This window comes from Lissotriton helveticus, chromosome 8 (genome assembly GCF_964261635.1).
Source record: "Lissotriton helveticus chromosome 8, aLisHel1.1, whole genome shotgun sequence".
NCBI lineage: Eukaryota > Metazoa > Chordata > Amphibia > Caudata > Salamandridae > Lissotriton > Lissotriton helveticus.
The window spans coordinates 186,618,328-186,644,916 of record NC_136069.1 but is presented as its reverse complement, the minus strand read 5'-3'; the positions used below and the strand labels follow the sequence as shown (position 1 = coordinate 186,644,916).

The window sequence follows — 26,589 nt, the reverse complement described above, 5'->3', positions numbered from 1 at the left end:
CTTTCAATATAGTATTGCACCTTTAACTACCTCATATTTCTAAAAACTACATATCTCTTCACTCTGTATACCTGTATCGTGTTCTAGTGTATCACTAATATTACACCTCTAGACTATCCACTGTTATAAGCTGTACCCTTCTTCCTCTATCTCAGTACTGCACCGACTGCTACCTCATACTCTTATTATTACTATTACTATGCTACCTCATACCTGTATATTACTATTAGTATTTTTATGCCTATTCTACGTCGATCTCCCTTCACATATTTCTGTCTCCATCCCTTGCGGTAAGGTGAACCCATTCCACTCCTCTCCTTGGACTGCACCAATTACCACTTCCTACATCCTGTTTCCGTTGTATTCTTGAGTCTGATTGTGATTATTGTACTTAGATTTTGATTCTGACCATGTTTACAACGACTGCTGAGTCTGATTGTGATTATTGTATTTAGATACAGTGATTTAGATTTAGATACATACTACCTCATATCTCTTTTGGACACTATCTCATATCTCTTTTGGATGCTCACTAGTGTCACTTATGACGCCCTAGCTCCTACACCCAACATTACAGCCTCTAAAATGGAGCGCAACGGCAAGCACACTTTTAGAATTAACTACCCTCCCACCCTCACCAAAAAAGCCACTAAACGTTTTAAACATAACTTCATGAGGTCGCACCCTGAAACACCCTTTGCCGACACCTACTTCTCACCGGGCAATGGAGCCCTGAATACCGATATCAGCTTCCACACCTCACGCAGAGCCCAATGGAGAAAAGCGTTCCTAACCCTACTCACCGTCTCCTCCACCAGGAAAACAACTCATGGCCTAACTCTCTCTATCACACCTTCCCACCTCTTCCCTGGCAGGACTACCATTACTATCTATATCAACGGGATTGTCCTAATTCAATCCACGGACAAGAACCTGGAACTACTAGACAACCTGTTCCCCAAGTTCAAAGAGCACCTCTCCAAGCTGCGGACCCCCACCCAGATCGCCACCAGCACTATCACCCCTGACGACGCAGCCCCCACCTACAACACCTCTACCCCCAGCACCCCAGTAAATGGCCCACCTGCTGTTAACACCCCACACTCCCCAAGGACAGACACCCCCAGCACCCCAGTAAATGGCCCACTTGCTGGCAACGCCCCACATTCCCCAAGGACAGACACAAATGTCGCCACCTCTTATACTAACCGCCCCTCTAACATGATCCCTTTTACCCCCACTCACATCCCCCTTATCCCTCTCCTCCCTGACATAACAACCCCCACTCGCAACACGCCACCTGAACACACCACCGCTCGGAGTTTATCCACCCCCCCCTCCCATCCCCCCCCACGACAGACGCCTCTCCCTCCCCACTCTCACCCACGACACTCTCACACCTGACAGAACAACTCTCACCCACAACACGCCACCATCTGGCAACATCACCACTCTGAGTCTATCCACCCCCCCCTCCCATACCCCACACGGCGGACACCTTTCCCCCCCCAGCCCCCCCCCCTCCCACCCACAACACTCACACCCTCCCAACACACACAGAACATACCTCCTCCCCTACCTTAGCATCCCCCTCTCTCCCACCTCCTATTCTCAGCTCTCACTACCCTCCGGTCTCCCCCACTGTCTTCAGCCTTCACTCACCGGCACCATCTCCCACTGACGGCACTACCTATGCCTCCCACCCACCGCCCTCACCGCCTACTTCACCCACACCCCCGCCCACAAACACGCCCACTCTTTGAATGCCATCCCACCCATTTGCGCCGCAGAACATTCCAACAACGCTAGTATATCCCCCCCTTCGATACCCTGCCCGCTGTCCAGCTCACTACACAACCATTCACCAATGGCTCTCACCACCTACGCCATCCCCAATGCACCCCCTGACCTGACTTTACCCACCCTCCAACAAGTCAAAGAGGATATTCTACAAATCAAAAAAGATGTCCACGCAATCAAAGACCTTCTCTCATCACAGCCCAGTCTACCTCCCATCATCCCTCTACCCTACAAAGGACGCACCCGCCCTACATACCCTCGCCTTCAACGACATCCGCGCTGACCGACTATCCCCGTTCGCAACAATGCCCACCGATCCCGCCGTGTCCTCAACACATTGTCGGACCGCGACCTATGCTCTCTCCTACGCTCTTATGGCACAGGTCCGGTAAAACACATATCCAGCACACACATCCCCATACCCACAATTCTTACAAACCCTCTGAGGCTCCCAACACTCAACAACAGAGGTTCCGTCCCTAACAACCTCAGAAAAGTTCCCCTCACTCTAGAAAGCTCGACCACCCTTCTCTCTCCCAAACTCAAATGCATCCTACTCAACTGCAGATCGGCCCAGAGACACTCCTCCGACATCGCTGATCTCGTCACAGCTAGGGATCTGGACCTAGCCATTCTAACCGAAACCTGGCTCACTGAAGCCTCTACCCCGATTATGGACATACTAGTCCCCCCCCAACTATCACATCATTAGGCTAGACAGGTCTTCAGACAAGACGGGCGGGGGAATTGCATGCATTTTTAGAAGCAACCTCTCCGTTACTAAAGTCACCTCCCCCTCCCTCTCCTCCTGTGAACTCCTCTGCCTCGACATCACCAGCGAGGGCAAACAAGTTTGTGCTTTACATCTCATCTATCATCCGCCTGGTGACAATCTCATATTCACCCAACAACTCATGGACATGATCACTTCCAATGCCGGTCGGCAGACCACCCAAGTCTACCTGGGTGACTTCAATCTCCACTGGAACGATCAGAAAGACACAGTGGTGAATAGTCTCAAAACTTTCCTTAATGCGCTTGACCTCACCCAAATATGCGATAGACCAACACACGACAAAGGCTCGATACTTGATCTCATCATTGCCAAAGAGAATTCTACACAACTGGAGACGATTCTACCCAGCGACTGGTCAGATCACCACATTATCACCTTCTTTATCAATGAAAAAGTTAAACCTAACCCGGCTCAACCAATCAAATCCAAAACATGGAAAAGGGACATGAAGAATCTCAACCCCTCTACTCTGCCTCCCCGCATCGGCAATCTCCTCCTTCCCCCTTCAGGTGCATCGGATGTTCAATCACTGACTGACCACTACCTTGAATCTATGAATACATTAGTCAATGAAGTCGCCCCACTGCAACTGAAGAGAGTCTCCACCAAAACTTCTAACCCCTGGTATGACGACAGACTCAATGACGACAGGCGTTCGATGCGAATGGCAGAGCGCACCTGGAGAGCGGACCCTTCAGCACTGCACCTCAAAAGGCTTAAAAACAAGAGAAATGCCTACTTCAGGTAAATAAAGCGCACAAAGTTGGACTTCTTCAGCCGCCAGTTGGACCAAGCAAAAAACAGGCCAAGAAAACTGTTCGAACTAATCAAGACCCAAACAAAGGCACAACCCTTACAATCAAATAGCACAACAAGCGACACCCCACACTGTGAAGACTTCTCTGCTTTCTTTAAGCTAAAGTCTGACAACATAAGAAATGACCTCATCATGGATGTAAGCCGATTCCCCAACCACACCAGAATGGCTAACACTCAACCTAAAAACATGGCATCGTGGCTGTACTTCGATACCTACTCGGAAGAAACAATACACAAACTGCTCTGCACCTTGAAGCCCTCTAATCACCTCACAGACCCTCTACCTGCTAATGCAGTAAAAGACTTCATCCCCTTGCTCCTCCCTCTCTGGACCAAAATCATCAACTGCTCCCTGCAACAAGGCCTCATTCCAGACTCCCTCAAGGTGGGGCAAGTCACGCCTATACTCAAGAAACCTACAGCTGATCCGTCTGACCTAAACAATTACCGGCCCATCACCAATATCCCCACCCTGGCCAAACTGCTGGAGAAATGTGTCCAACTCCAACTAACAAGACACATTGACCAATTTGACCTCCTCAACTCTCATCAATCAGGCTTCCGAGCGAAACATAGCACGGAAACAGCTATGACACACATAATTGATGACGCCCTCCAAATTCTTGATCGCAATGAGTCCTGCCTCCTCATCCTTCTTGACCTCTCATCAGCATTTGACACGGTCAAACATGAGAACTTGCTGGAGCTGCTAAGCACTAGAATAGGTCTATCGGGAACGGTTCTCTAATGGTTTTCGTCCTTCCTTCACAACCGGTCTCAGAAGTTCAAGATCGACAATGTGCTATCTTCACCTGTGCCTGCAGATCTAGGTGTTCCACAAGGATCCTCCCTCTCCCCCACATTGTTCAACCTCGTCATGGAACCGCTCGCCACCCTGCTCCAAGCTTCTAATGTCCAATTCCATATGTACGCCGACGACACACAACTGTACCTAAAGCTTCAATCCCCGGAAGATATCAAACATCTGAATTCCACGCTTATTAACACTCAATCTTGGCTAGCCGATAATCACCTCAAACTAAATGCTCTGAAAACGGAGTTCCTTCTCATCTCACCCCCGGCGAAAATTTCCACCACCCAAACATGGCTCAACAACCTAACAGCACTCAATGTCCAACCTACCATCGTGGACTCAGCGAAATCCCTAGGCATCACACTGGACGCCAAGCTCAACATGCAGCAGCACGTCAGCAAAGCCACAAAAGCAGCTAATTTCCAAATCAACACACTGAGGAAAATTAAACCCTTCCTCCCTGCTGAAGACTTCCAAACTGCTGTACAAGCGTTAGTCATCCCTCGAATAGACTACAGAATTGTGGCCCTCAGCGGACTCCCGCTATCCACAACAGCACCCTTGAGAGCCTCCCTGAACGCTGCCGCAAGACTCATTACTGGCTCAAGAACACATTTGCATATTTCCCCAGACTTAAAGTCCCTAAAATGGCTGCCTTTTGAAGCCAGAATACAACTAAAAATTGCAGTTATGACACACGCGGCCGTGCACCACAATGCACCCAACTACCTCGCTCAAAAGTTGTCTATATCAGGAGGTTCGAGATCCAATAGAAGCTCAAAAAATCTACTCCTGAAACCCCGTAGATTCCGGAAAGAGAAAACTTACAAGCACTCCTTCTCAGGAATGGCACCCAGGATCTGGAATGCGCTCCCTCCTGAAACAAGGCGTATCTCCTCCACTGCACTCTTCAAGAAAGAGGTGAAAACCATCCTTCTGGCCAAGATCTCCTGAACCTTATAGGTGCTGGATCAGAGACTCTGCATTGCCTTGTGTCAATGCTCACCTTGTCCTTTGGCACTATACCTCTACTTGATGGAGACACTACTACGCTACTTTCTTACTACCGACCAATATAGGATACACGTTGGGTCACTGATTCACCCTCCCGATGCCCCCACTCAGTGCTCTCTCTATACTAAAACACTGGTATAAGCCGTCAACACACCCAAGGTGTACCTGAACACCTCTGTAGTGGGATCAATGACTTGTGCCGTCTTATATTACTTGTTTACCTGACTGTATATTGATATGTTTTATGTATGTTATTATTATCCTTTCATGTTAGTGACTACTACATTGCTCCCATTACCTCTGTTCAGTCCTATTGCCCCTACCCTGTCATTGTGAAGCGCTCTGATATCTGTAAGGATCTTGTTCGCGCTATATAAAACTTTGAATAAATAAATAAATAATACCGCTCTTTTGAATCCTTCGTTCCTCAAACTAACGTTTCTTCTTCAAGCCTATGATTTTAGCATTTTGAGGCCAAAAAGCGGTACACTACAAAGTTTCGTTAATGTTGCTTCGCATAATTATATCATGTCACTTAAACTTTGATGATAAGCATAAATAAATAACCTTTGACTCTGATCATACTGACATGTGCCGCTTGTGTTGCTAAGGCAGAATACGACTATTTCATTCCATTTGGTTACTTGAGTGTTCATTTATAAACTTGTCTCTCAATAGGAAGCACTTAATACTGACTACAGAAGGTGGTAAACCGATTAGTACCCACATACAGTATAAATAGTAATCGCACTCGAAAAACTCCATCTCAGTCTGAATTATATTTTTTTAAGATGGTCTGATTTAGAGGAGGTGCATTTTGCGTGAAAGTGCAAAAATTATCTGTCTACGTGACTTTTATCCCCCCTCCTCCGCCCCTCCCCATGTCAAAAAGGAAGATCATCCTGGAGTAATTCTGGACTCATCTGATGATTACAGTCAGGCTATTCCTGCAATTATCTGGGGAAGTCATCCCAAGCCATCCTGAAGTATGCCTGTAGGACAAAAAATGTAAATGAGATGACGAACCTAGACTCACCACAAAAACTACAGTAGGATGGTGTTCTGATGACTTCTACTGGCAGGGAGCGATTACCTTTTACAACTCCACGAATACTAATTGACAACTTCAGGAGGAGGGAGAATTACTCCAGGATGGGTTCTAGCTAATTTAAGGATGGTTCTAGATAATTTAAGGATGACTGTCAATTATTCCAGGATGATCCTATAACCGCTCCAGGATGGAAGTGGATTACTCTGGAATGATCCCATGACAATTTCTGGATGAGTGTGGATTATTCCTGGATGATACTATGACAGCTTCAGGGTGGTTATTGATTACATCAGAATGACCCCATTATATTTTCAGAATGAGTGTTGATTACTCTAGGATGACGTGGTGAAAGGGAGGCATGTTTTTGTCCTTGATATTTGGATTTAAGTGTGGACTCCAAGACAAGTTCATTTTCACGGTCTGATGTGTCATTTTTAGTTGTGGATTTTTGATGAAGGACACTAGCCAACCCTGCTAAAAGGGCCAGGTTTTCAAGTTTCTGCAAATTCATCCGCAAACTTGCATCACCAGGCTGAAAAGTTGTGCTTTCAGCATGAGCTTTTTTACCAACTCTTATATAATCCAGTCCACTCTGCTTGGCTTTCTTGTCCTTGCATCTTTTCTCTGCAATTTCTTCCTCTTGTAGTTCGCGTAACACCCTCTTAAGTCTACCAGCGCTTCCCCGATTGCCACAGTCCATTAACATCTGCTTTTTCTCCAGTGCCCTTTGAAGTAACACCTGTTTTAGACCCTCTGTCGTGCCAGAATAGCTTGCAATTAGCTCTTGAAAAATATCTTGAATCATTAGACACCGTTTCTTCACTAAAAAAAGCAAGAGAAAAAAATATATACATTTACATATAAACTTCAAAACAGAAAAGAACACATTGACCACTTGCAATATATCTTCACGCTCTAGCCATAATATATAAATAAAGAGGTATTGATAATAAAGGACAAATGTACAATCTATCCATAACCAAGTAAGTAGGTTTTCCTTGATAGACAGTACACATTGTAAGCCTGAACTTGAACCTCCTGAAAAAAGTTGCCTAAATAAAATAGTTTATCCAAAAATGGCTGCCTTATAGTAGTGCCACAAGCTAAACATTTCAGTCCTTTTCATATGTGTTACATTTGTCTCTGGAGAGCAATCCAAGGCATATGTGGGGACATGCATGTTCATTTTTACTGTCCATTATTGGATTAATTAATCACAAATGTAGGTTTTTACTGAAACAGGTTGGTAATTTGTACCGTTATCCTGCAGTTGCAAACTTATTATAAAGGTTTACTTATTGTGCTTACCAGATGATTGGAACAGAATCATAGCTTTAAAATCTCTCTCTTCATTGATTGGCCGACCAGCTTCATCTACATTTTCGACCAGCCATTTACAAAGAACTTCCCCGGGATTGTCCAAAAGCAGGAAGTCACCATCTTTTCGAACACACACAGAATGATCGCAAGTGAAAAACAGGACGTTGAATGAAGCCATGATTATGTCCTGCTAGATATAAAAATCAGGAATTCGTTTGTGTGTGGTTTAAGTTTTAGAGGTAAAATACAAAGCATATCAAACTGATTAGACCTGGTGCAATTTCTATCTAATATGCCTGGTTTTTGGACTACAAAGAAGTGTTTGGGCATGCACTGAAGGCCATTGAGGAAATTACCTAATAATCAACTTTATTTTTGGAGAGCCAGAGTGTATGCTTAGGTCTTGCTGCTCAGGACAAATAGTAATAGCAAAGTAGAAGCATTATGAGAGAAATAGAAGAACTATCAATAAGTTAACTTTCACACTGGGGTTTGTGACGGGAAATCAAGTTACCTATCCCCACAGATGCATAGAGAGTCAGATGCCTGCTACCCTCTGCCCACCGGCACCCCCAACATGAAAGGACAAGCGTTAAAAATGCAATAGGTTTCACCTTTTATTAAGCTAAAGAAATTAGCTTTGCTAGTAGTATTGTACGTTAATTGTGCAATATGTAATGGCTTAATAAATGAAACAAAAGGCATTACAATGGCAAATACTTAAAGCAAAAGCATTGGTATAGCCAATAGGTCTCCCCTCCGGGACCTTATAAGTGTTTTGCCAGAGGTGTTTGGTAAGAGATGCAATTTAACATAAAGGGATCCCATACCTCGCTGACACATGCAGTACCCGCAGTTCAAACGAGAAGAGGGCATGGGGAAACCTCTTATAAGATCGATAGAGAGAGAGAGAGAGAGAGAGAGAGAGAGAGAGAGAGAGAGAGAGAGAGAGAGAGAAATGCGATTTATCTCAGGGCTCGATCCCGCTGCCTCAGTACTTTAGCAGTAGGTCAGGTTGTAACTGGATATGGCTGGGATCGATAGTGGCAGATGTAACAAGACCTGCTTCATTTTTACAGAGATCTTAGCGGTCAAGGTAAATTAGCGCAAACAGGGAATACGTAATTGGCCCTGTCTCAATAATATATACAAGGTAAATTAGCGCAAACAGGGAATACGTAATTGGCCCGGTCTCAATAATATATACAAACGAGTTAAAAACATTGCATGCACATGGAACGAAACCAGAATGATAGCCTGTTTTGCGAAAGTAGATATTGCAAGATGTTGGCATGCGTCTGACTACGTTTCCTAAATAGGGCGTAAACCTCAATCGCCACAGGCAACCAGGCCTTTCAATTACACAAATAGCAAACAAAATATGGAACCAGCATTACAACGGCTAAGTTATTTGAAGCATTTATCCTTATGCTTTGAAACGCATCCATGAACACTGCCAGTGTTTTAGAAGATGTGCTGCTCTGCACACTACACAGCTTGGGGAACGTGACCAGGATTCAACAATAGAGCACACATTCATTTAGTAATGAAGGCTCACTACAAGTTGCAAGGACACAAGTAATGCTCAACAATATACAATATTCACATAAAGAAATGTGTTTAGTCTTCTTTGATTGACACCTTTTCAGTAGATCGAAAACTGTTCCATTTGGTCGAAAATCTTGAATACACGCAGGTGCACTTGGAACCAACATGGGACCTACAATATACGGGCAGTAATTTATTTTTCCTTACGGCGAAAAACTTGCTGTAAAACATTTTTTAGGCTTTTTGCAATTTTCCACAACTTACACAAGCACGCACTACGTCACACATACACAAAAATACACATGCTCAAACACAAAAGGTGCATATTAAACAAGCAGGCAGGCTGAATACAGACAAACATCAAACACACATAATACACACACATTGCAAGGCAGGCATTAATTATAACACGTACGAAGCACACACATGCAGGGAGCTGTGTCTGAATGTACCCCCTTAATGAAAATTCGTGCTTTCCGAAAATTGAGGAAGCTGGTCTGGGACGGAAATTGAGCAGCTGGGTCCGAGAGCGGAGGATCGATGCTGTTTTTTTTTAACAGCTGCAGCACTTACCTGAGTATACGCTGGAATCGATGAAGGAAGTGGAGTTGGAAAAATAAAGAGATCGATGCCAATCCACCTGTCCCTTTCATGGCTATTGAACTCACGGCAGTCTCCGTTCTTGCCGCAGGACAATGACGTCACTTCCGGCGCTCCCGGATGTGCGTAGGCTTTTGCTAGAGGAATCCACCGGCTTCCGGTATATGAAAAGGTGAGAGAGCTGCTCTCCATTGAGGATCTGCGGTTCGAGTCCCAGCCAGCCGGCAGACTGATGGTTTACAGTAGGTGATTTTGGCATTGTGTTAGAGGCAGCTGTGCTTTTTAAAAATATATATTTAGTTTATTTATTTTTATTTATGCATTTTTATATAGCGCGGACTTTACCCGAAGGTGTCAGAGCGCTTCACAAAAGGAACAGAAATGAAACATAATGAGAAATATTACAAAAGCATACGTTACGTTACATAAGGTAATAGTGACATGAGGTAGTAAAAATTGTGAGCAACCAAAAATACATGAGGTAGTAAAGGTAATAGTGACAATTGTGAGCAAACAGAATACATGAGGTAGTAAAAATTGTGAGCAACCAAAAATACATGAGGTAGTAAAGGTAATAGTGACAATTGTGAGCAATTAGTATTGTGATGGAGTGAATTCGGCAGTCACCATGACGACAAAGCTTGTTTTCCTTTGCAAGACCTATTCCTCGGGCCATGAGCAGTTCTGTCCGCAGTTGTTGTTTAAAGAGTCTAGCAATCGGATTCCACTAAACTATGTGTTTATGGAAATACTCTATGAAGGAAGTGCAGCCTGGGGGTACAGAAAGCATCATATCACAGCAGCGCCTCCCGGCATTCCGTATTCATAAAAAGTTTTTTGGGTTTGTAGGGCTTTTGGATTTTAGGGTGTACATGGTCATTTTAGGGTTGAGGGTGGGTTTGTGTTTTGGGGGGCCAGGTGTAATTTAAGGGTTTAGAGCATGTTTGGGTTTGTGGTGCGAGGGTTAATTTTAGGGTTTAGGGTGTGTTTGTGTTTGGTGTGCAAGGGTTAATTTGGGGGTTCAGGATGTGTTTGGGTTTTGGGGTGCAAGGGTTAATTTGGGGGTTCAGGTTGTTTGGGGTGCCAGGGTTAGTGTTAGGGTTTAGGGTGTGCTTGGGTTTTGGGGTGCCAGGGTTAATATTAGGGTTTAGGGTGTGTTTGGGTTTGGCGTGCAAGGGTTAATTTGGGTGTTCAGGGTGTGTTTGGGTTTTGGGGTGCCAGGGTTAATTTTAGGGTTTAGGGTGTGTTTGGGTTTTGGGGTGCAAGGGTTACTATTGGGGTTCAGGGTGTGTTTGGGTTTTGGGGTGCAAGGGTTAATTTGTGGGTTCAGGGTGTGTTTGGGTTTTGGGGTGCCAGGGTTAATTTTAGGGTTTAGGGTGTGTTTGGGTTTGGGGTGCCAGGGTTAATTTTAGGGTTTAGGGTGTGTTTGGGGTGCAAGGGTTAATTTGAGGGTTCAGGGTGTGTTTGGGTTTGGGGGTTTCAGGGTTAATTTTAGGGTTTAGGGTGTGTTTGTGTTTTGGGGTGCCAGGGTTAATTTGGGGGTTCAGGGTGTGTTTGGGTTTTGGGGCGCCAGGGTTAATATTGGGGTTCAGGGTGTGTTTGGGTTTTGGGGTGCAAGGGTTAATATTGGGGATCAAGGTGTGTTTGGGGTTCAAGGGTTAATTTGCGGGTTCAGGGTGTGTTTGGGTTTTGGGGCTCCCAGCTGCAGGAGGTCAGACGTTTATCTGCAATTCATTGTGCAATCATCCAACAGTTTGCATTTTTCTGGAAAACTGAAACCAAAGTGGTGGACGTCCTCTTTAAATAGACAAACAATTCCTGTTAAAATCTCCAGACGCAAAAACATCTTATTGAAAACACAATGGTACCTTTGAAGTATTCAGATGCTTATTTTCAAATCACCCTAAAGTCATCAGGAACAATGTCATCTTGTAAAGTTATCGGAGAGTCATTTACAAGTCATCCTCAGATCATCAGGAATAATGACACCTTCTGAAGTCAGCAGATACTAATTTTCAAGTCCTCCTTAAATCTTCACGAATAATGACGCCTACTAGAGTCATCAGGTACTTCTTTTCAAGTCATCCTTTAATCATCACGAATAATGACACCTTCTAAAGTCATCAGATACTCATTTTCAAGTCATCCTCAAATCATCAGGCTGAGCTTCTGCAGCTTGCTGATGACTTCAAGAGCTTGATGATGTCTGATGACGTGTTAATGACTTCTAAGGTAGTTGGATGATCATCCAATGACTCTGGGATGGCTTCTAAAGTAATCCTGTTTGGTGTCTCCATGCATGCAAAGTATCCACATGTGTGCACGATGTGTCTTCCCGCGTGCAAAGTGATAATGGAAAAACCGCTGGCCAAACTATTAACAGCCTTAGTGGTTTCTCCCCACTAGCCAAACTATTGCCAGTGCTGAAATGGAAATAAGCACTTGGAATACAATAAGTCTCGCATTGGTCAGAGTTCAGGCTATTGACGTAAATGACACTGTCTTTTATCTATGTGTTTTGGTTTGGAGTGTAGTGGATGTATGGACAAAGACACAGCTGCAGCACTGCCTAGAGGACTTAAAATAAGGAATTACCACAGGGACCAGAGAAGCACCTGCAGCACTGTCTAGAGGACTTAACATGAGGAATTGCTGATGAGAACAGAGAAGCAGATAACATTACTGTCTAGAGGACTTGGAATGAGGAATTACTGATGAGACCAGAGAAGCAGCTAATGGCACTTTCTAGAGGACTTAGAATGGAGCCAGCAGCACTGTCTAGAGGACTATGTATGAGGATTAACTGACAGGACCAGAGAAGCAGCTTGCAGCAGTGCCTAGAGGACTAAGAATGAGGACATACCCTGGGGAACAGAGTCACAGCTGCAGCACTGCCTACAGGACTTTGAATAAGAAATTACTGATGATACCATAGAACCAGCTAGCAGCTCTGTCTGCAGGGCTTAAAACGAGGATTTACTGACAGGACCAGAGAAGCAGCTACAGCACTGTCTAGAGGACTTAGAGTTAGAAGTAACTGACTGAACCCAAGAAGCAGCTAGCAGCACTGCCAAGAGGACTAAGAATGATGAATTGCCACTGGGAACAGAGACACAGCTGCAGCACTGCCTATAGGATTTAAAATGTGGGAATTACCGATTAGACCAGAGAAGCAGCTGCAGCACTGTGGGGAGGATTTAGAACGAGGAATTAACGGGACCAGAGTAGCAGCACTGCCTAGAGTACTAAGAATGAGGAATTACCACTGGGACTAGAAAGCAGCTGCATCATTTTCTAGAGGACTTAGAATGCAGCTAGCAGCACTGTCTATAGGACTGTGAATAAGGAATTACCAACGGGACCAGAGGAGAAGCAGCTAGCAGCACTGCCTAGAGGACTAATAATGAGAAAATGCCACTGGGAATAGAGTCGCAGCTGCATCACTACCATGAGGACTTAAAATGTAGGAATTACTGACTGGACTAGAGAAGCAGCTGCAGCACTCTCTAGAGGGCTTAGAATTAGAAATTACTAATGAGAACATGGAAGGAGCTAGCAGCAGTGTCTGGAGGACTTAAAATGAGGATTTACTGACGGGACCAGAGAAGCAGCTAGAAGCACTGCCTAGGGGACTAAGAATGAGGAATTACCATTGTGACCAGAGACACAGCTGCAGCACTGCCTAGAGGACTCGGAATGAGGAATTACCGACGGGACCAGAGTAGCAGCTAGCAGCACTGCATGGAGGACTTGCAATGAGGAATTTCAGAGACAAAACTAGCATCACTGCCTAGAGGACTAAGAATAAGGAATTACCAGTGGGACCAGAGAAGCAGTGGCAGCGCTATCTAGAGAACTAAAAATGAGGAATTGCCACTGCGACCAGAAAAGCAGCTTTCAGCTCTAGTTGCAGCACTGCCTAGAGGATTAAGAAGGAGGAATTACCACTGGGACAGAGAAGCAGCTGCAGAACTGTCTAGTGGACTTAAAATGAGGATTTACCACTGACCATAGAACCATCTGCAGCACTGTCTAGTGGATGTAGAATGAGGAATTACCACTTTGAACAGGGACACAGTTGCAGCACTGCCTAGAGGACTTAGAATGAGGAATTACTCACTACAAGAGAAGCAGCTAGCAGCACTGTCCTTAGAATGAGGAATTACAGATGGGACAAGAGAAGCAGCTAGCATCACTGCCAAGAGGACTAAGAATGAGAAATACCACTGGAACCAGGGAATCAGCTGCAGCACTGTCTAGGGGACTAAGAACGGAGAATTGCCACTGGGACCAGAGAAGCAGTTAGCAGCACTGGGCAGAGGTCTAAGAATGAAGAATTACCACTGTGAATAGAGACGTAGCTGCAGCACTGCATAAAGGACTAAGTATTAGGAATTACTGATGGGACCAGAGTAGCAACTAGCAGTACTGCTTAAAGAACTTAGAATGAGGAATTTCCGCTGGGAACAGAAGCAGCTAACCGCACTGTCTAGAGGACTTAAAATGCAGCTAATAGCACTGTCTAGAGGACTATGTATGAGGATTAACTGGCGGGTTAATGCGCTAAGTGTAAAATCACAAGTTTGTGTACTATGTAGACAGCAGAGTGGGTTATTGCTTTTTCTGACGAGATCCATGCGCTACCAGTACCTACCTGCAGGTTACAAAGTGTACTCCTTGTACTATAGCTCATAGAGAAATTAACCAGCATCAAGGATCTGCATGCAAACTGCAAGGAACAAGTGTATTTTTTTTATTTTTCCTAAATCTTTCATTTTTCTAATGTTGCTAAAAATGGTTCATCTGAGTAGTTATAAAACATATTAATAAGTGCTAGATGCATTGCTCTCAGTATATTGCTCATATATCTGACCTTCTTATTGTGCATGTTTAGTGACGCAATGTCTCCCTTCATGCATGGGCTGAATGAGACTTTAGAATACTGAATGTGGATGCTGTGAGAAAGTGATGATACTTGGAATGTCGGTGCCTGTGTGCTTGTGAAAGTAAGCCAGAGAGTTGTTTATAGTTGGAGGAAGAATGGACCCCGAACCAGACCAGTCAGGTTATGGCTGTAAGCAAACAACCTATCATGGAATAAATATCTTAACTCTTACCATGAATGGATCCATTAGGACCCTGCCCTCCATCTTTAACAGCATGCATATCTCGTACTCACAGAGCTTAGAAAACTCTCAAACCTGCCTCAAAATCATGGTTTAGCTCAAGCAGTTGCTAAGTGACAAGCTGGGAGTCTTTTTTTTCCTGATTCACATCAAGATGTTAAGCTCCTGCTATTGCCTGCTGAGTCCAAAGATATGAGCAAAAGGAGTGATGATGGCCCTTTAAGTGAGGCATTTGTGGTGGACTCAGATGAAACTGAAAGTAAGACGCAACCCTCACCTCCTGAAGGTTGCTGCTCTGAACCTCAAGCCTAGAGTTCCATCTTCAGGGCTTCACAACATTCCATCTCCCAGCAAGGAGAACCTCAAAATTTGGCCATGAAAAAGGCGGTTTAACGATATACACCTCGATTCAAACAATAAACCACGCAAAAAAACTGTTAAATAAAAATACTCAAGGAACTGAAAACGGGATTATTGCAGTCCAGCTAGAAATATTAACACCGAGCTCCAACAGGCAAGAACTAATCGTGGTTAATACTTATCTGCACCCAAAAGGAAAAAAAAATGGTGCTACCACCCTGGTGACGGAATTGAACAAATTAATAACGGAAGTGGACAACCCGAACCTCATTTTCTCAGGTGACTTTAACATGTTCCTATCAAAATCTACAGGGAAGAATTGTCCAATGGAAGATTACTTGTATGTCAGGGGGATTCAATCTCTGGAAGTGTGCCCTTGGGGAAAACAAACCAATATATCCAAAAACTTACTAGAAGGCCTTACTAATTTGGGCCTGATTTCGGTAAATGGGCGAACGCCGGGGGATTGTCCCCAAGCAGCAACCTTCCATAATTTGACTACATCATCAGCGATTGACTATACCTTCTTGTCTTTTTCACTGTTCTCATTAGTAAAAGACTTTAAAATCGGAACATCAGACTACAGCGACCACCTTCCGCAAGAACTGACACTAAGGGTACAAGGAACAGCGCTAACATTTCCAGCAAATGGTCTAAATTCATGGACTTCAGTAAAACGCAACAGAAGTGCAATACTAGCGACCCAGAACGATTAATGCAAGAAGCAAAGATGAGCTGGGAAAGTGCTGCTGAGTTGAATGATAACAAAATACTCGCCTGGGAGTCCTTCTTGAAATCCTTCGGCCCAACGAACACCAAGCACTATTTCGTTAAAGAAACTGGCCAATGGCCATGTGGGAAAAAAACATTGCCCGGCCCGAGAAGTTATCCAAAAAACCACTTTCAATCCCCTTTAACGCCTGATTTAAGGGCAATAAAAACAGCCATTAACAGCACACTTGGTGATTTGCGGAAAGATGGGAGTGATAATGGTTTAGTGACCAAATTGAGATCATTAAAATGCACTAAGAACAAAATTCTGTGGCGAATCAAACAAGAAGCCTCGGAAAAAACATGGGCAATGTTACTTTATGATTCAAAAAACAACAACAGTGCAAGATTCTGGAACACTGTAAATAAAATAGATAATCCAAATGCTCCTGGAATAAATTCCCACATCACAGAGGCAAGCTGGGTAAACTATTTGTTCAATCACTTCAACGATGAAGAGCCAAGTAAAGGCCATCGAAAACCTGAATTCTGCAAGTCGACTGCGAAGGCCTTAAGGCTAACCCTGGGCGTAGTGTGCGTAGTGGGGCTCCGCGGAGCTACGCGAAGTGGGCGCAAAACTACGCCCACCCGCGCACTCCGCGTAGCCCCACTACGCGCCGCCCGCCTCCCTCCCGCCCTCCCTAAATATGCAAATAAAAGGATTTAAAGGTTTTAAAAACACTTACCTGTCCGCCGCGTCCCCGGGGCTCCCTCTCCCGTCCCTGGAATCGCGCCGCCGCCATTTCGGATACTAATGCGCATGCGCGGGCGGCCGCGCATGCGCATTAGTATCCGAAATGGCGGCGGCGCGATTCCAGGGACGGGAGAGGGAGCCCCGGGGACGCGGCGGACAGGTAAGTGTTTTTAAAACCTTTAAATCCTTTTATTTGAATATTTATGGAGGGCGGGAGGGAGGCGGGTGGCGGCCGGCTACGCACCGTCTGCGGAGCGCGCGTAGTGCCGCCTGGCTACGCCCGCTACGCAAAATGCGTAGGAGACGGCACTACGCGCACTCCGTGCACGGAGCGTAGCTGGCCGCCCACCCTTACTTAAGGCCTACAGACGTGGACACCAAATTCCCAGGTTCGATTGAGCAACTGAAGGGACGAATTGCGAAAGGACGGAAGGAGGGAGCCCCAGGCCCAAATGGAATTCCTCCAATCATGTATAAACAAGATCCAAAGTACTGGGCCGAACAACTACTTCCGCTTTTTGTTGACTCCTGGAGGGTTGAACAATTCCCATCCTCCTGGAGGGGCTCAATAATAGCTCCAATCTATATAAAAAAGGCAACAAGAACGAGGCTAAGAACTACAGACTCATAGCCCTTATAGATATGGAGGCAAAATACTTTTCAGGGCTGCTCTTGGAAGAACTAACCTCCTGGGCATTAGATAAAAAAACTAATCCCTATCTCACCAAACTGGATTCCAAAAAGATCTAGGGACCTCAACGAACCTTCTAGCCCTCTCCCTGCTGATAAATGCTGCTATTAAAAACAAAAAATCATTATATGTGTGCTATATTGATTACTCGGCCGCCTTTGATAGCATAGACAGAGGGAAATTGTGGTCAAAACTTTCAAAGTGGGAGGTGGACGCCAAGCTTCTCAACTTACTGATCCTACTGCATTCAGACACCTGGGTCCAAATAAAATTGGGGGCCGGCAACTATCTATCCAAAGAAATTCCGACCACAAAAGGGTTGAAACAGGGGTGCGTTCTTGCGCCGACACTGTTCAACCTTTTTATGTCCGACCTCTCCAAAGAACTGGACGACTGCAACCATCATGCCCCAAAGCTAGGGGGCTTTACATTATCGAATTTATTATATGCAGACGATCTGATACTAATTAGTCACACCCCAGTAGGCCTGCAACACCTTATTAACACAACTAGCTCATTTTCTGAAAAAAACGGCCTTTCCATAAATACGGAAAAATCGAAGGTGATGGTTTTCAATCAAACAAGCAAACGTTTCAATGGTCTCTGCGTGATCTCAAAATGGAAACAGTTAAAGACTACAAATACCTGGGGATAAACTTTGATTCCAACGGCTCATTCCAGCGACATGCAACAACAATAAAAAACAGGGGGATTTCACTAGCCATCGCTTTAAAAAACATCAAGAACAAAATAGCGGGCCCAAATCTAATCCCTTTGCTGGACATATTTCGTGCAAAACTGCTACCATCACTAACTTATGGCAGTGAATGCATGAGAGGGAGAGATGAGGATATTTTAAATAAAACGGTTAGCAAAACACTCCGAATACTCTTCTCACTCCCTCCTTACACTTCCCCAGCACAGCTAAGACTGGAGTTTGGTCTACAGAAGCAGCAAAGTGCACGCAAGGGCGCATATGCAAAAAGCTGGTACAAAGTTAAGCACGCCGTAACAGACTCCCTGAACGCCCACCTTTGGAAAGAGCTGGAGACAAACAAGGGATCCTCAGCAAAGGCCTACCTCCAAGCAGCTATAAAATCCCTTGCATTAAAAGACCTTTGGGAGTTGAGCTGTTCACATAAGTGCTTTAAGCGCCTGGTCAACAAATCAGTGAAAATTCTCTCCATGGAGGAAGATAAAGCAGCGTTAACCAGAAGATCACATGGGTGGTTCATAATACAAAGCCTTAAGAGGCACACCAAAAGTGATCAAAAAATGTATGATTCAATGTTCAATTGAAGGTATTATTTATTTCTCATAACTTTCTTCAGTTGATTTTTAGCAATTTTAGACTGATATTAGCAACATATCAGAAGACAGCGTACATTCATGGGGGTTAACTTATGAACTCTTTCTCCAATGCATTTTGGGCAACAGAGCCCTTGGTCACGGAGAGCTGTGGAGGAAGGCAGAAAAAACGGGTGTAAGGGGACGGTAGTCTGAGGTCGTGTGGGGGCGATTACATGTGCTAAAAGTGTGGGAATTGAGGAGTCATGAATAACAGAGTGCTCGGTACTAGTGTGAAGGTTTAGGGCATGTGAGAGGAATATTACCGCGAGTGAATATTAAATTAAAAAGTAACAGCGGGCGCATTAATGATTACTTAATGCTTGCATAAAGACTTACTTCATGGTAACACGTAGCGCGAAGAAACGCTATCTGCCGGGTTGTCAGCTCGCTGTCTCATGTGCTTGTGTGTGGGGCTGGTAGAAATAATGTGCATGGAAAGTAACGGTGGACTCATGCGTAGGTTAACTCATGCAAAGAATAACAGTTCGTGGAAAAAATGCCGCGGCCATCTTGGAATGGGTGAAATTAATGGGAAACTAGTATGGGGTTCAGAGATAGTACAGGAAGGAAGCTGGGGGAAGTGCAGGAGTACAGTAAAACAGTTATACGAAATATAATGAACACTTTAAAGGTAACAACTAAATTCAATGCGGTCATTGAGCCCATGAGGCTTCAGTGTCTGTAATAGGTAAATCCATTCAAGTTCTCTTTTTAACAGCAGTTTGTTGTTGTCAATTCCTTCGTTCTTGGGTATAGTTTCCAAGACAATAAATTTCAATTGGGCAATGGTGTGGCGTGCATCAACAAAGTGCATGGCAACATTAGACTTTTCCATTTTCAACCGTATGTTGGACTTATGCTCGTTAAGGCGGGTTTTTATTTTGCGTTCTGTTTTGCCAACATATAACTTGCCACAAGGACATTTCAGGGCGTAGATCAAGTTCGTGGAGTCACAGGTAGCATCAACTTGAAGTTTAATGTTATGTCCTTTCATAGGATGTTGTATGCTATTGCCTTTGATGACATTGTTGCAATGATTGCAGTTTAAGCACGGTTGGGTTCCACGATGGTTTTTTAATGTGTCAGTGGGCTTAGCGAGAATCTCTTTGATATTTCTGCTCCTGGTGTGAGCGAATATGGGTGGTTTTTCAAAGATGCCCCGAAAATCAGGTTCATTCTGTAATATGGGCCAGTGTTTCCATATGATCTTTTTATATGATGAGCTCGCTGTGGAAAACTTGGACACTAACACCAGACGTTGTTCTGTGGGTTTGTGAGTCTTTACAAGGCTGTCTGACCTGGAAATGTTAGCCACACGTGATTGTGCTTGATGAAGGATATTTTCAGGGTAACCTCGATCGCGAATCCTGTTGTACATTTCCTTGATACGTGTGTCAACTGCAGTGTCATCTGATACAATGCGCTTAACGCGCAACATTTGAGAAAACGGGAGGTGTTTCTTCAAGGATCCTTGGTGGAAACTAGCAAAGTGGAGGGAATTATTACGGTCTGTGCTCTTCCTGTGTAGGTCCGTGACCAATCCTCCAGGGGTGATTTTAATGAGGACATCCAAAAAGGCTATGTCCGTTTCACTGATTTGCCATGTCAGGTTGATGCGGGGGTCTTTGCTGTTGACTTCAGTGAGTAGGTTGTGTAGAGATTCTTTGGTGTCAGACCACAGTATAAACAGGTCATCAATGTACCGCACGTACATTTTGGAGTGGTTTTGAAAACTTGAATTGGTGTATATATGATGTCTTTCCCAATTTTCCATGTATACATTAGCGTATGACGGGGCAGCGCAGTTTCCCATCGCCATTCCGGAGAGTTGCAGGAACCATTGGTCATCAACTTTAAAGTAACTGTGGTATAGGATGAATACCAACAATTCCATCAGAAACGTTTGCATTGATGAGTCAATGTCACTGTTAAGTAGGATCTGTTCAATGGCTTCGATTCCCCCTAGGTGGGGTATCGAAGTGTATAACGAGCTAACATCAGCTGTACAGAGAACAAGGGGCTCGTTGTTGAGTATTTGAATTCTGGATAATTTCGTGAGAAAATCCGTAGTGTCTTTGATATAGCTCGCTAGTTTCCCATTAATTTCACCCATTCCAAGATGGCCGCGGCATTTTTTCCACGAACTGTTATTCTTTGCATGAGTTAACCTACGCATGAGTCCACCGTTACTTTCCATGCACATTATTTCTACCAGCCCCACACACAAGCACATGAGACAGCGAGCTGACAACCCGGCAGATAGCGTTTCTTCGCGCTACGCGTTACCATGAAGTAAGTCTTTATGCAAGCATTAAGTAATCATTAATGCGCCCGCTGTTACTTTTTAATTTAATATTCACTCGCGGTAATATTCCTCTCACATGCCCTAAACCTTCACACTAGTACCGAGCACTCTGTTATTCATGACTCCTCAATTCCCACACTTTAGCACATGTAATCGCCCCCACACGACCTCAGACTACCGTCCCCTTACACCCGTTTTTTCTGCCTTCCTCCACAGCTCTCCGTGACCAAGGGCTCTGTTGCCCGAAATGCATTGGAGAAAGAGTTCATAAGTTAACCCCCATGAATGTACGCTGTCTTCTGATATGTTGCTAATATCAGTCTAAAATTGCTAAAAATCAACTGAAGAAAGTTATGAGAAATAAATAATACCTTCAATTGAACATTGAATCATACATTTTTTGATCACTTTTGGTGTGCCTCTTAAGGGGATGTACCTGCAGTTCTCTGCATACACAACCCAAGTGATATTTGTTGGTGTTTAGACGGACAACACCACCCTTCGAGAGCACCCTGAACCTCGGAACTGTTTTCTAAACACGCTAATTTACCCTGCTGTGCACCCCCAAACCTTCACAATTTGTCATAATACAAAGCTACACCAGCGCTTCACCCCAACCATACCTCGGTACCAGCTTTTCAAGGAAGGCGAAGGAAGAATTCCTGCGGCTGAGGATGGGAGTAATCCCGTCAAAAGTCCATCTTCCCCCATGGAAACGCCTGGAATCCAACTCCAACTGTAGGCTTTGCGATAATCCAAATGAGGACGTTTTACACTTGTTATGCAGCTGCAAAGCCCTAGACAGTGCCCGAAGGGGCCTACTAACCCAGCTCTGGAACCAATATGGTGTGCGAACTCGCAGACAAGCCTTGCTGTTCAGCTTTAAAGGAGAAAATATCCAACTGGCCTGTCGACTAGTGCGCTTCATGAAAACAGTTAATACGATCCAAAACTCAGAGACCAGCGACTGAATTAGACTCATAAAGACCCGCTCTTGCACCTTAAGAAAACTCTTTTTTAACTAACAAAGACTTAGTAAATGCTGAACGGTCTCTTTTTTTTTCAAATATTTGCAACTCATTGTACCATTTTTGTATAGATTTATCGTCCATCCTTAGAATTTTCTTTTATCTATTTTAACTGCTTTTTTGTAAAACTCATGATTGTGAAATTCTTCTTGTACTTTTTTTTATAAAATGTCATTGCAAAGATTTATATTAGTCATGCAATAAAGTAAATTAACTTAACTCAAGCCTAGAGTGGGGTCTCTTGTCAGTCTGTCCCAGTGTCAGCAAATTGCACTAGGAAAAAGTCAGCACAATTCACTGAGGTCTGCCTGGATCCCGAATCCTGCACAATAATAGTTGCTGGATCCAAGATCCAGGTGGACATCCCACACCCTCCATTTCCAGTGCTTACTTGCCAGTACTTTATGTCCCTGACCACAAAGCTAGTGGTATCCATGCATGACCATATTGAGAAATCAGAAGGAATTTGGGTATCTCTATCAATGATCCATAGTGAAAAAGACTACAGCTGCCCAGTTTGGCAGCAGGCTAAACCTGAGGCAAAAATGCCTACATCTGCCAGTCAGTACAGATGGCACATAACTGTTTATATTCCGCAGATGCCATTCTCATCAACCAGCTTCCCATTGACTGTGCCTGTTGCTGGTGTGGATTACTCCACTGGTTCTGTCTGATTATAGTGCAACAGTGTAGACCCCTAAGTGCCCCTCCTCCAGCGAGCCCCCCTCACCTGTTCAAGTAAGCACCTGAATGCAGGGGCGGCTGGTGACATTTGAAAGTGGCGTGACGTAAAATTCTTGTCGTACTTTACCAACCTACAATGACTATAGTGAATGTATAGTGCCCCTTTTGCCATTACATAGCGCACCTGAAGTGCAGTTGAATGCCTTCATTTACTTTCACCACAAGTGAGAACTTGTTGCTAGTACATACTATTTGAATGACTTCATTTTTCTCAAACAACGCAACACGTAGTGAGTCGCCAGTGCAGGGTAAGTGGCTGCCAGGAGAGTTACACAGGTGTCGACGGTGTGGTGGAGTTAAGATAAAGACGATAGCGTGTACCTTAAATTAGGCACCCGTTACATGATTTATGTGACCTATGGCACGTGGATGTTAGTAGTGCAGTTGTGCCTTTTTTACGAGTGCCGTTGTAGGTTACAGTTATTGTTTTTTTCCTGTAACATGTATTTTTGTGACAGCATACAGCACAGGTGTGCTGGGTGCAGATGATGGACATCCTTGCACTGTCAGCACAGACTGAACTTTTTGTGAGGATTTCATCCCTCCCCACCACATGTTTAGCAATGGTTATAGATAATAAATCCTTTTTAAAACCACAACCTTGCTCTTGGGATAGGTTTTATTAACAGTGAGTTACTGTTTTATTCAGTGTTCGCTCTGGTGTGGCGCAGGGCATTGAACATCTTGCATGGTACTGGTTGCCCAGCGTGTTTAGTGAATTAAACCAATTTTCAGGATCTTTTTTCACTTTTTCCACGATGCCTACTTTTCTTTTTTTTTTTTTTTTTTTCTTTTTTTTTTTAAAAACCTTTATTGAAAGACACGTAGAAGTACAAGCGCAGGCCTACAACCACAGGGGCCGGCCGCAAAAGCAGGAGAGTCAAAAGAAAAAGCCAACATCAATGCGTACAATAGAATGAATACAGGATAGACGTGAAATAAAGACGTTAAACAGTCAGCGCCAGGATAAGAAAGGTTTCATTTTACATTTTATAGAGGAGGCAGCAACCATATCTACCGGGCGTCACGCAACATATACAGAAAAAGAGGGGGGGGCGGGAGGGAGACAGCCCCCCACGCAATCAGATAACCCTAATAGGGCAAAGCCCAAAGACATCCCACGCCCAGCAAAGGATCAAAAATAAAGGACAAATGTCAGCAAACAAATAACGTGGACGCCACATGAACAGCCCTCCCGCCCCGGAAAAGGAGAAAGTGCGGACACGTACGAGACAAAGGAGTGAAAACCAAGGGACATGGCCCACCCCCTGAAAAAGCAAAAAGGGACCATAGAATAAAACAAACTAAAATAACAAACACCCCCCCCCCACCCTACATCACTGTAATGGCTACGGCCTACCCCACTAAACAGCGTGCCTGTCGCCCAGAGTCACCCGAAATATAGAAGAAAGAGAAAGGGAATAATAACAAAGAAAGAGAAAGGAGAAGGAGAGAGAAGGAGAGGAAAAAGAGGGACAAGAGAGGAGAGGAGCCAGCGATCGAAACATAGAATACTACCCCACCCGCAACAACGGATCACCAATCGAGGTCGAAAAGGACATTGAGAAAAGTCCACACAAGGATGTAAAACAAGAACTAACCAAAATAACGAGGCCTGGAGATGCCAGTTAAAAGGGTCCCACAGGTACTCAGGCACAATCACCCCTGTCCACTTTTATGAAGAGTCGAGCTTCCAGACCCCGCCACGGCCGAAAAGCAGAATGATACAGTGGGTCCATACCAGTCAAGGAAGGCCAGTGGGATCCCCGCAAAACACCGTCCCGGCCAACAAGAAGCAACCAGGAGAACTCGGCAGCAGTCAGAATGCAAAAGTACCTCAACGATCCACGTGGCCAAGCACAATATCTGGGCTGTCCAGCACGAAGCAAAGAAATCAGGATGTAGGAAACACTGCAGCATCGGCACCGGGTCCACTTGATCCCATAGAATCAAACACCCAGCCGGAGATCCCAGCACAGCAGCCGGAGAAGTTTCAACCATTACGATTCGGGAAGACGACACCGCGTCACAAAATGGCGGAGCAGCCATGGCGGCGATCCGCGACTCCAAGTCTCGGCACTTCAAGGACAGGTCGATCCCCAGAGCAGCCAGGGCAGACAAGACAGCACTCCGAGTAGGGGCCGCCCGAAGCAAACGAGGGCTGGAAAGAACAAATGCAGCAACTTCCCTGTCTCCAGGAGAAAGACTCTCCGAGGGGCCATCCGCCATCTTAAGCACATCGCCCGCCGCCATCATCGTGGGCGCCTCCGAGTCCACCAGGAGCACCGGCGGCCCCAGGGTACACAACCGATCCGCGGCGGATGGCGCTCGGCGGAGAAAGGAGAGTCACCAGAAAAACGGGCGTGCTCCCACAACACTCGGGGGGGGCCCAGCACCGGACCCCGGGCGGGACAAGCAACAGGAGTGGACTACCCACTTGAGGGGTGCCGGACAGCGCGGCTTCTCTTCTTCGGGCCGGCAGGCAATCGGACATACGGGGTGGCCCACCCGCGGGGGTGGGTCCGCTCCAGGGCTTCCGGCCCGCGGCTCTCAGGCTCCCACCATCGGGTCTCTCCACCGGTTCCGGACCGCCGGCACTCCGAACATCTCCGGGCAAGCACAGCACTCGAGGCCCCGGCGTCAGGGGCGGGAAGGCCAGCAAGGCGACAAGGGCAGAACGCCGAAACAACTGCACGCCAGAGCCCCGGACAAGGATGGTAAGTGAAGGCTCTTTCTTGGTGACCAAATTCGGAACACCCCGAACAGGATGAAATACAGGATAAGTGGCGGGGAGGAAGGGATCACGGAGCGAGGCGGTTATGCGACTGTTCCGATCGCCATCTTGGCTCCTCCCGATGCCTACTTTTCAAGAGTCCGAAATGAATCCTGATGCTTCTCCCTTGGGATATTGGTGCCCCTCGTGGCCTCCCAACAATCTTTGTTCCGCTTTCCTGGCTCTTACATATGCCCGGGGTCAATACACAACTCTGACAGGGGGCCAGCAACGACCGGCATGCTTGCGGTGGGGTGTCATGGATGGAGATTAACCGATCGGATTAAAACATTTAAAATAAAACATACTTTACTGCAGGGAGTGCCGGTCGGGTACTGCACCACCTCCGACACAAATCTCCACAAAAGACCAGAGATTTAACATCGATACCTAAAGGAATGTAGCACATCCACCAGGGACATGGTTTCGAAATAAGCAGACCCTAAATTCCCAAATGTAGGTATAGGCCCGGAGGGGTGCCTGACAGTCGCGGCTCGCGGAATGCGGGGGGGAAAGTTCGCTCGGGGGTGGGTGGCAGCCTGAAGGCAAGGGAGTTAAATATATACAAAGGAAAACTTATCTCACCCGGTCCGCGCCACCTCTGCTGCTGCTCCCCTGCCTTGGCGCCTTCACGAACGGGCCGGCCCTGGAGGTGAGTGGCAGCCTCTCCCAGCCAATCCTGGCGATGCCAGCAGCGCCAGGCATTGCAAAGGGCACGGCTAATTTTCGCCCGCAGCACGCCGTAATGGGCATGCGCAAACAAGGAAAAACAAAAGTGCGCATGAGTGGGCACGGTGCAAAAATTCGCCCTCCGTCCCCACTCATGCGCACTTGTGTTGCTGCTGGTGACAATCACGTCAATCAACATGACGCCCGCCAGACCGCCCACCCACTTCAGTCTCTGAAGGGGGTGGGCGGTTCGACGTCATGCTGACTGACATGATTGTCAGTTCTCCTTCCCTCGGCGTCTTTGAACTTAAGTAAA

General features: G+C 45.5%; 2 protein-coding genes across 4 annotated transcripts in view; one reads left to right on the top strand and one right to left on the bottom strand.

Moving 5' to 3' along the window:
• Nucleotides 1–1,757: 1,757 nt before the first annotated feature.
• On the bottom strand, nucleotides 1,758–9,856 carry LOC144772496 (uncharacterized). The gene is made up of 3 exons (XM_078656868.1): nucleotides 9,736–9,856; nucleotides 7,603–7,804; nucleotides 1,758–7,116 (listed from the first exon to the last, which is right to left on the bottom strand). Exons 2-3 carry the CDS (start codon nucleotides 7,790–7,792, stop codon nucleotides 6,584–6,586), a joined length of 723 nt encoding a protein of 240 aa, XP_078512994.1. The 5' UTR covers nucleotides 7,793–7,804; nucleotides 9,736–9,856; the 3' UTR covers nucleotides 1,758–6,583.
• Nucleotides 9,857–9,898: 42 nt separating this feature from the next.
• The window catches only part of TTC3 (tetratricopeptide repeat domain 3), a 1,911,479-nt gene continuing 1,894,788 nt past the window's right edge, over nucleotides 9,899–26,589 (top strand). For all 3 annotated transcript variants that reach the window (XM_078656864.1, XM_078656865.1, XM_078656863.1), the window contains exon 1: nucleotides 9,899–10,004. The gene's annotated coding sequence lies outside the window, so the exon portion shown is untranslated. The remainder of the gene's footprint in view (nucleotides 10,005–26,589) is intronic.

Excerpts from the sequence above, each read along its gene's own strand:
- LOC144772496 (XM_078656868.1), bottom strand. The coding sequence starts at position 7,792 with ATGGCTTCATTCAACGTCCTGTTTTTCACTTGCGATCATTCTGTGTGT. Across the intron at positions 7,117-7,602 it reads GATTCTGTTCCAATCATCTG|TGAAGAAACGGTGTCTAATG; the intron begins GTAAGCACAATA and ends TGCTTTTTTTAG.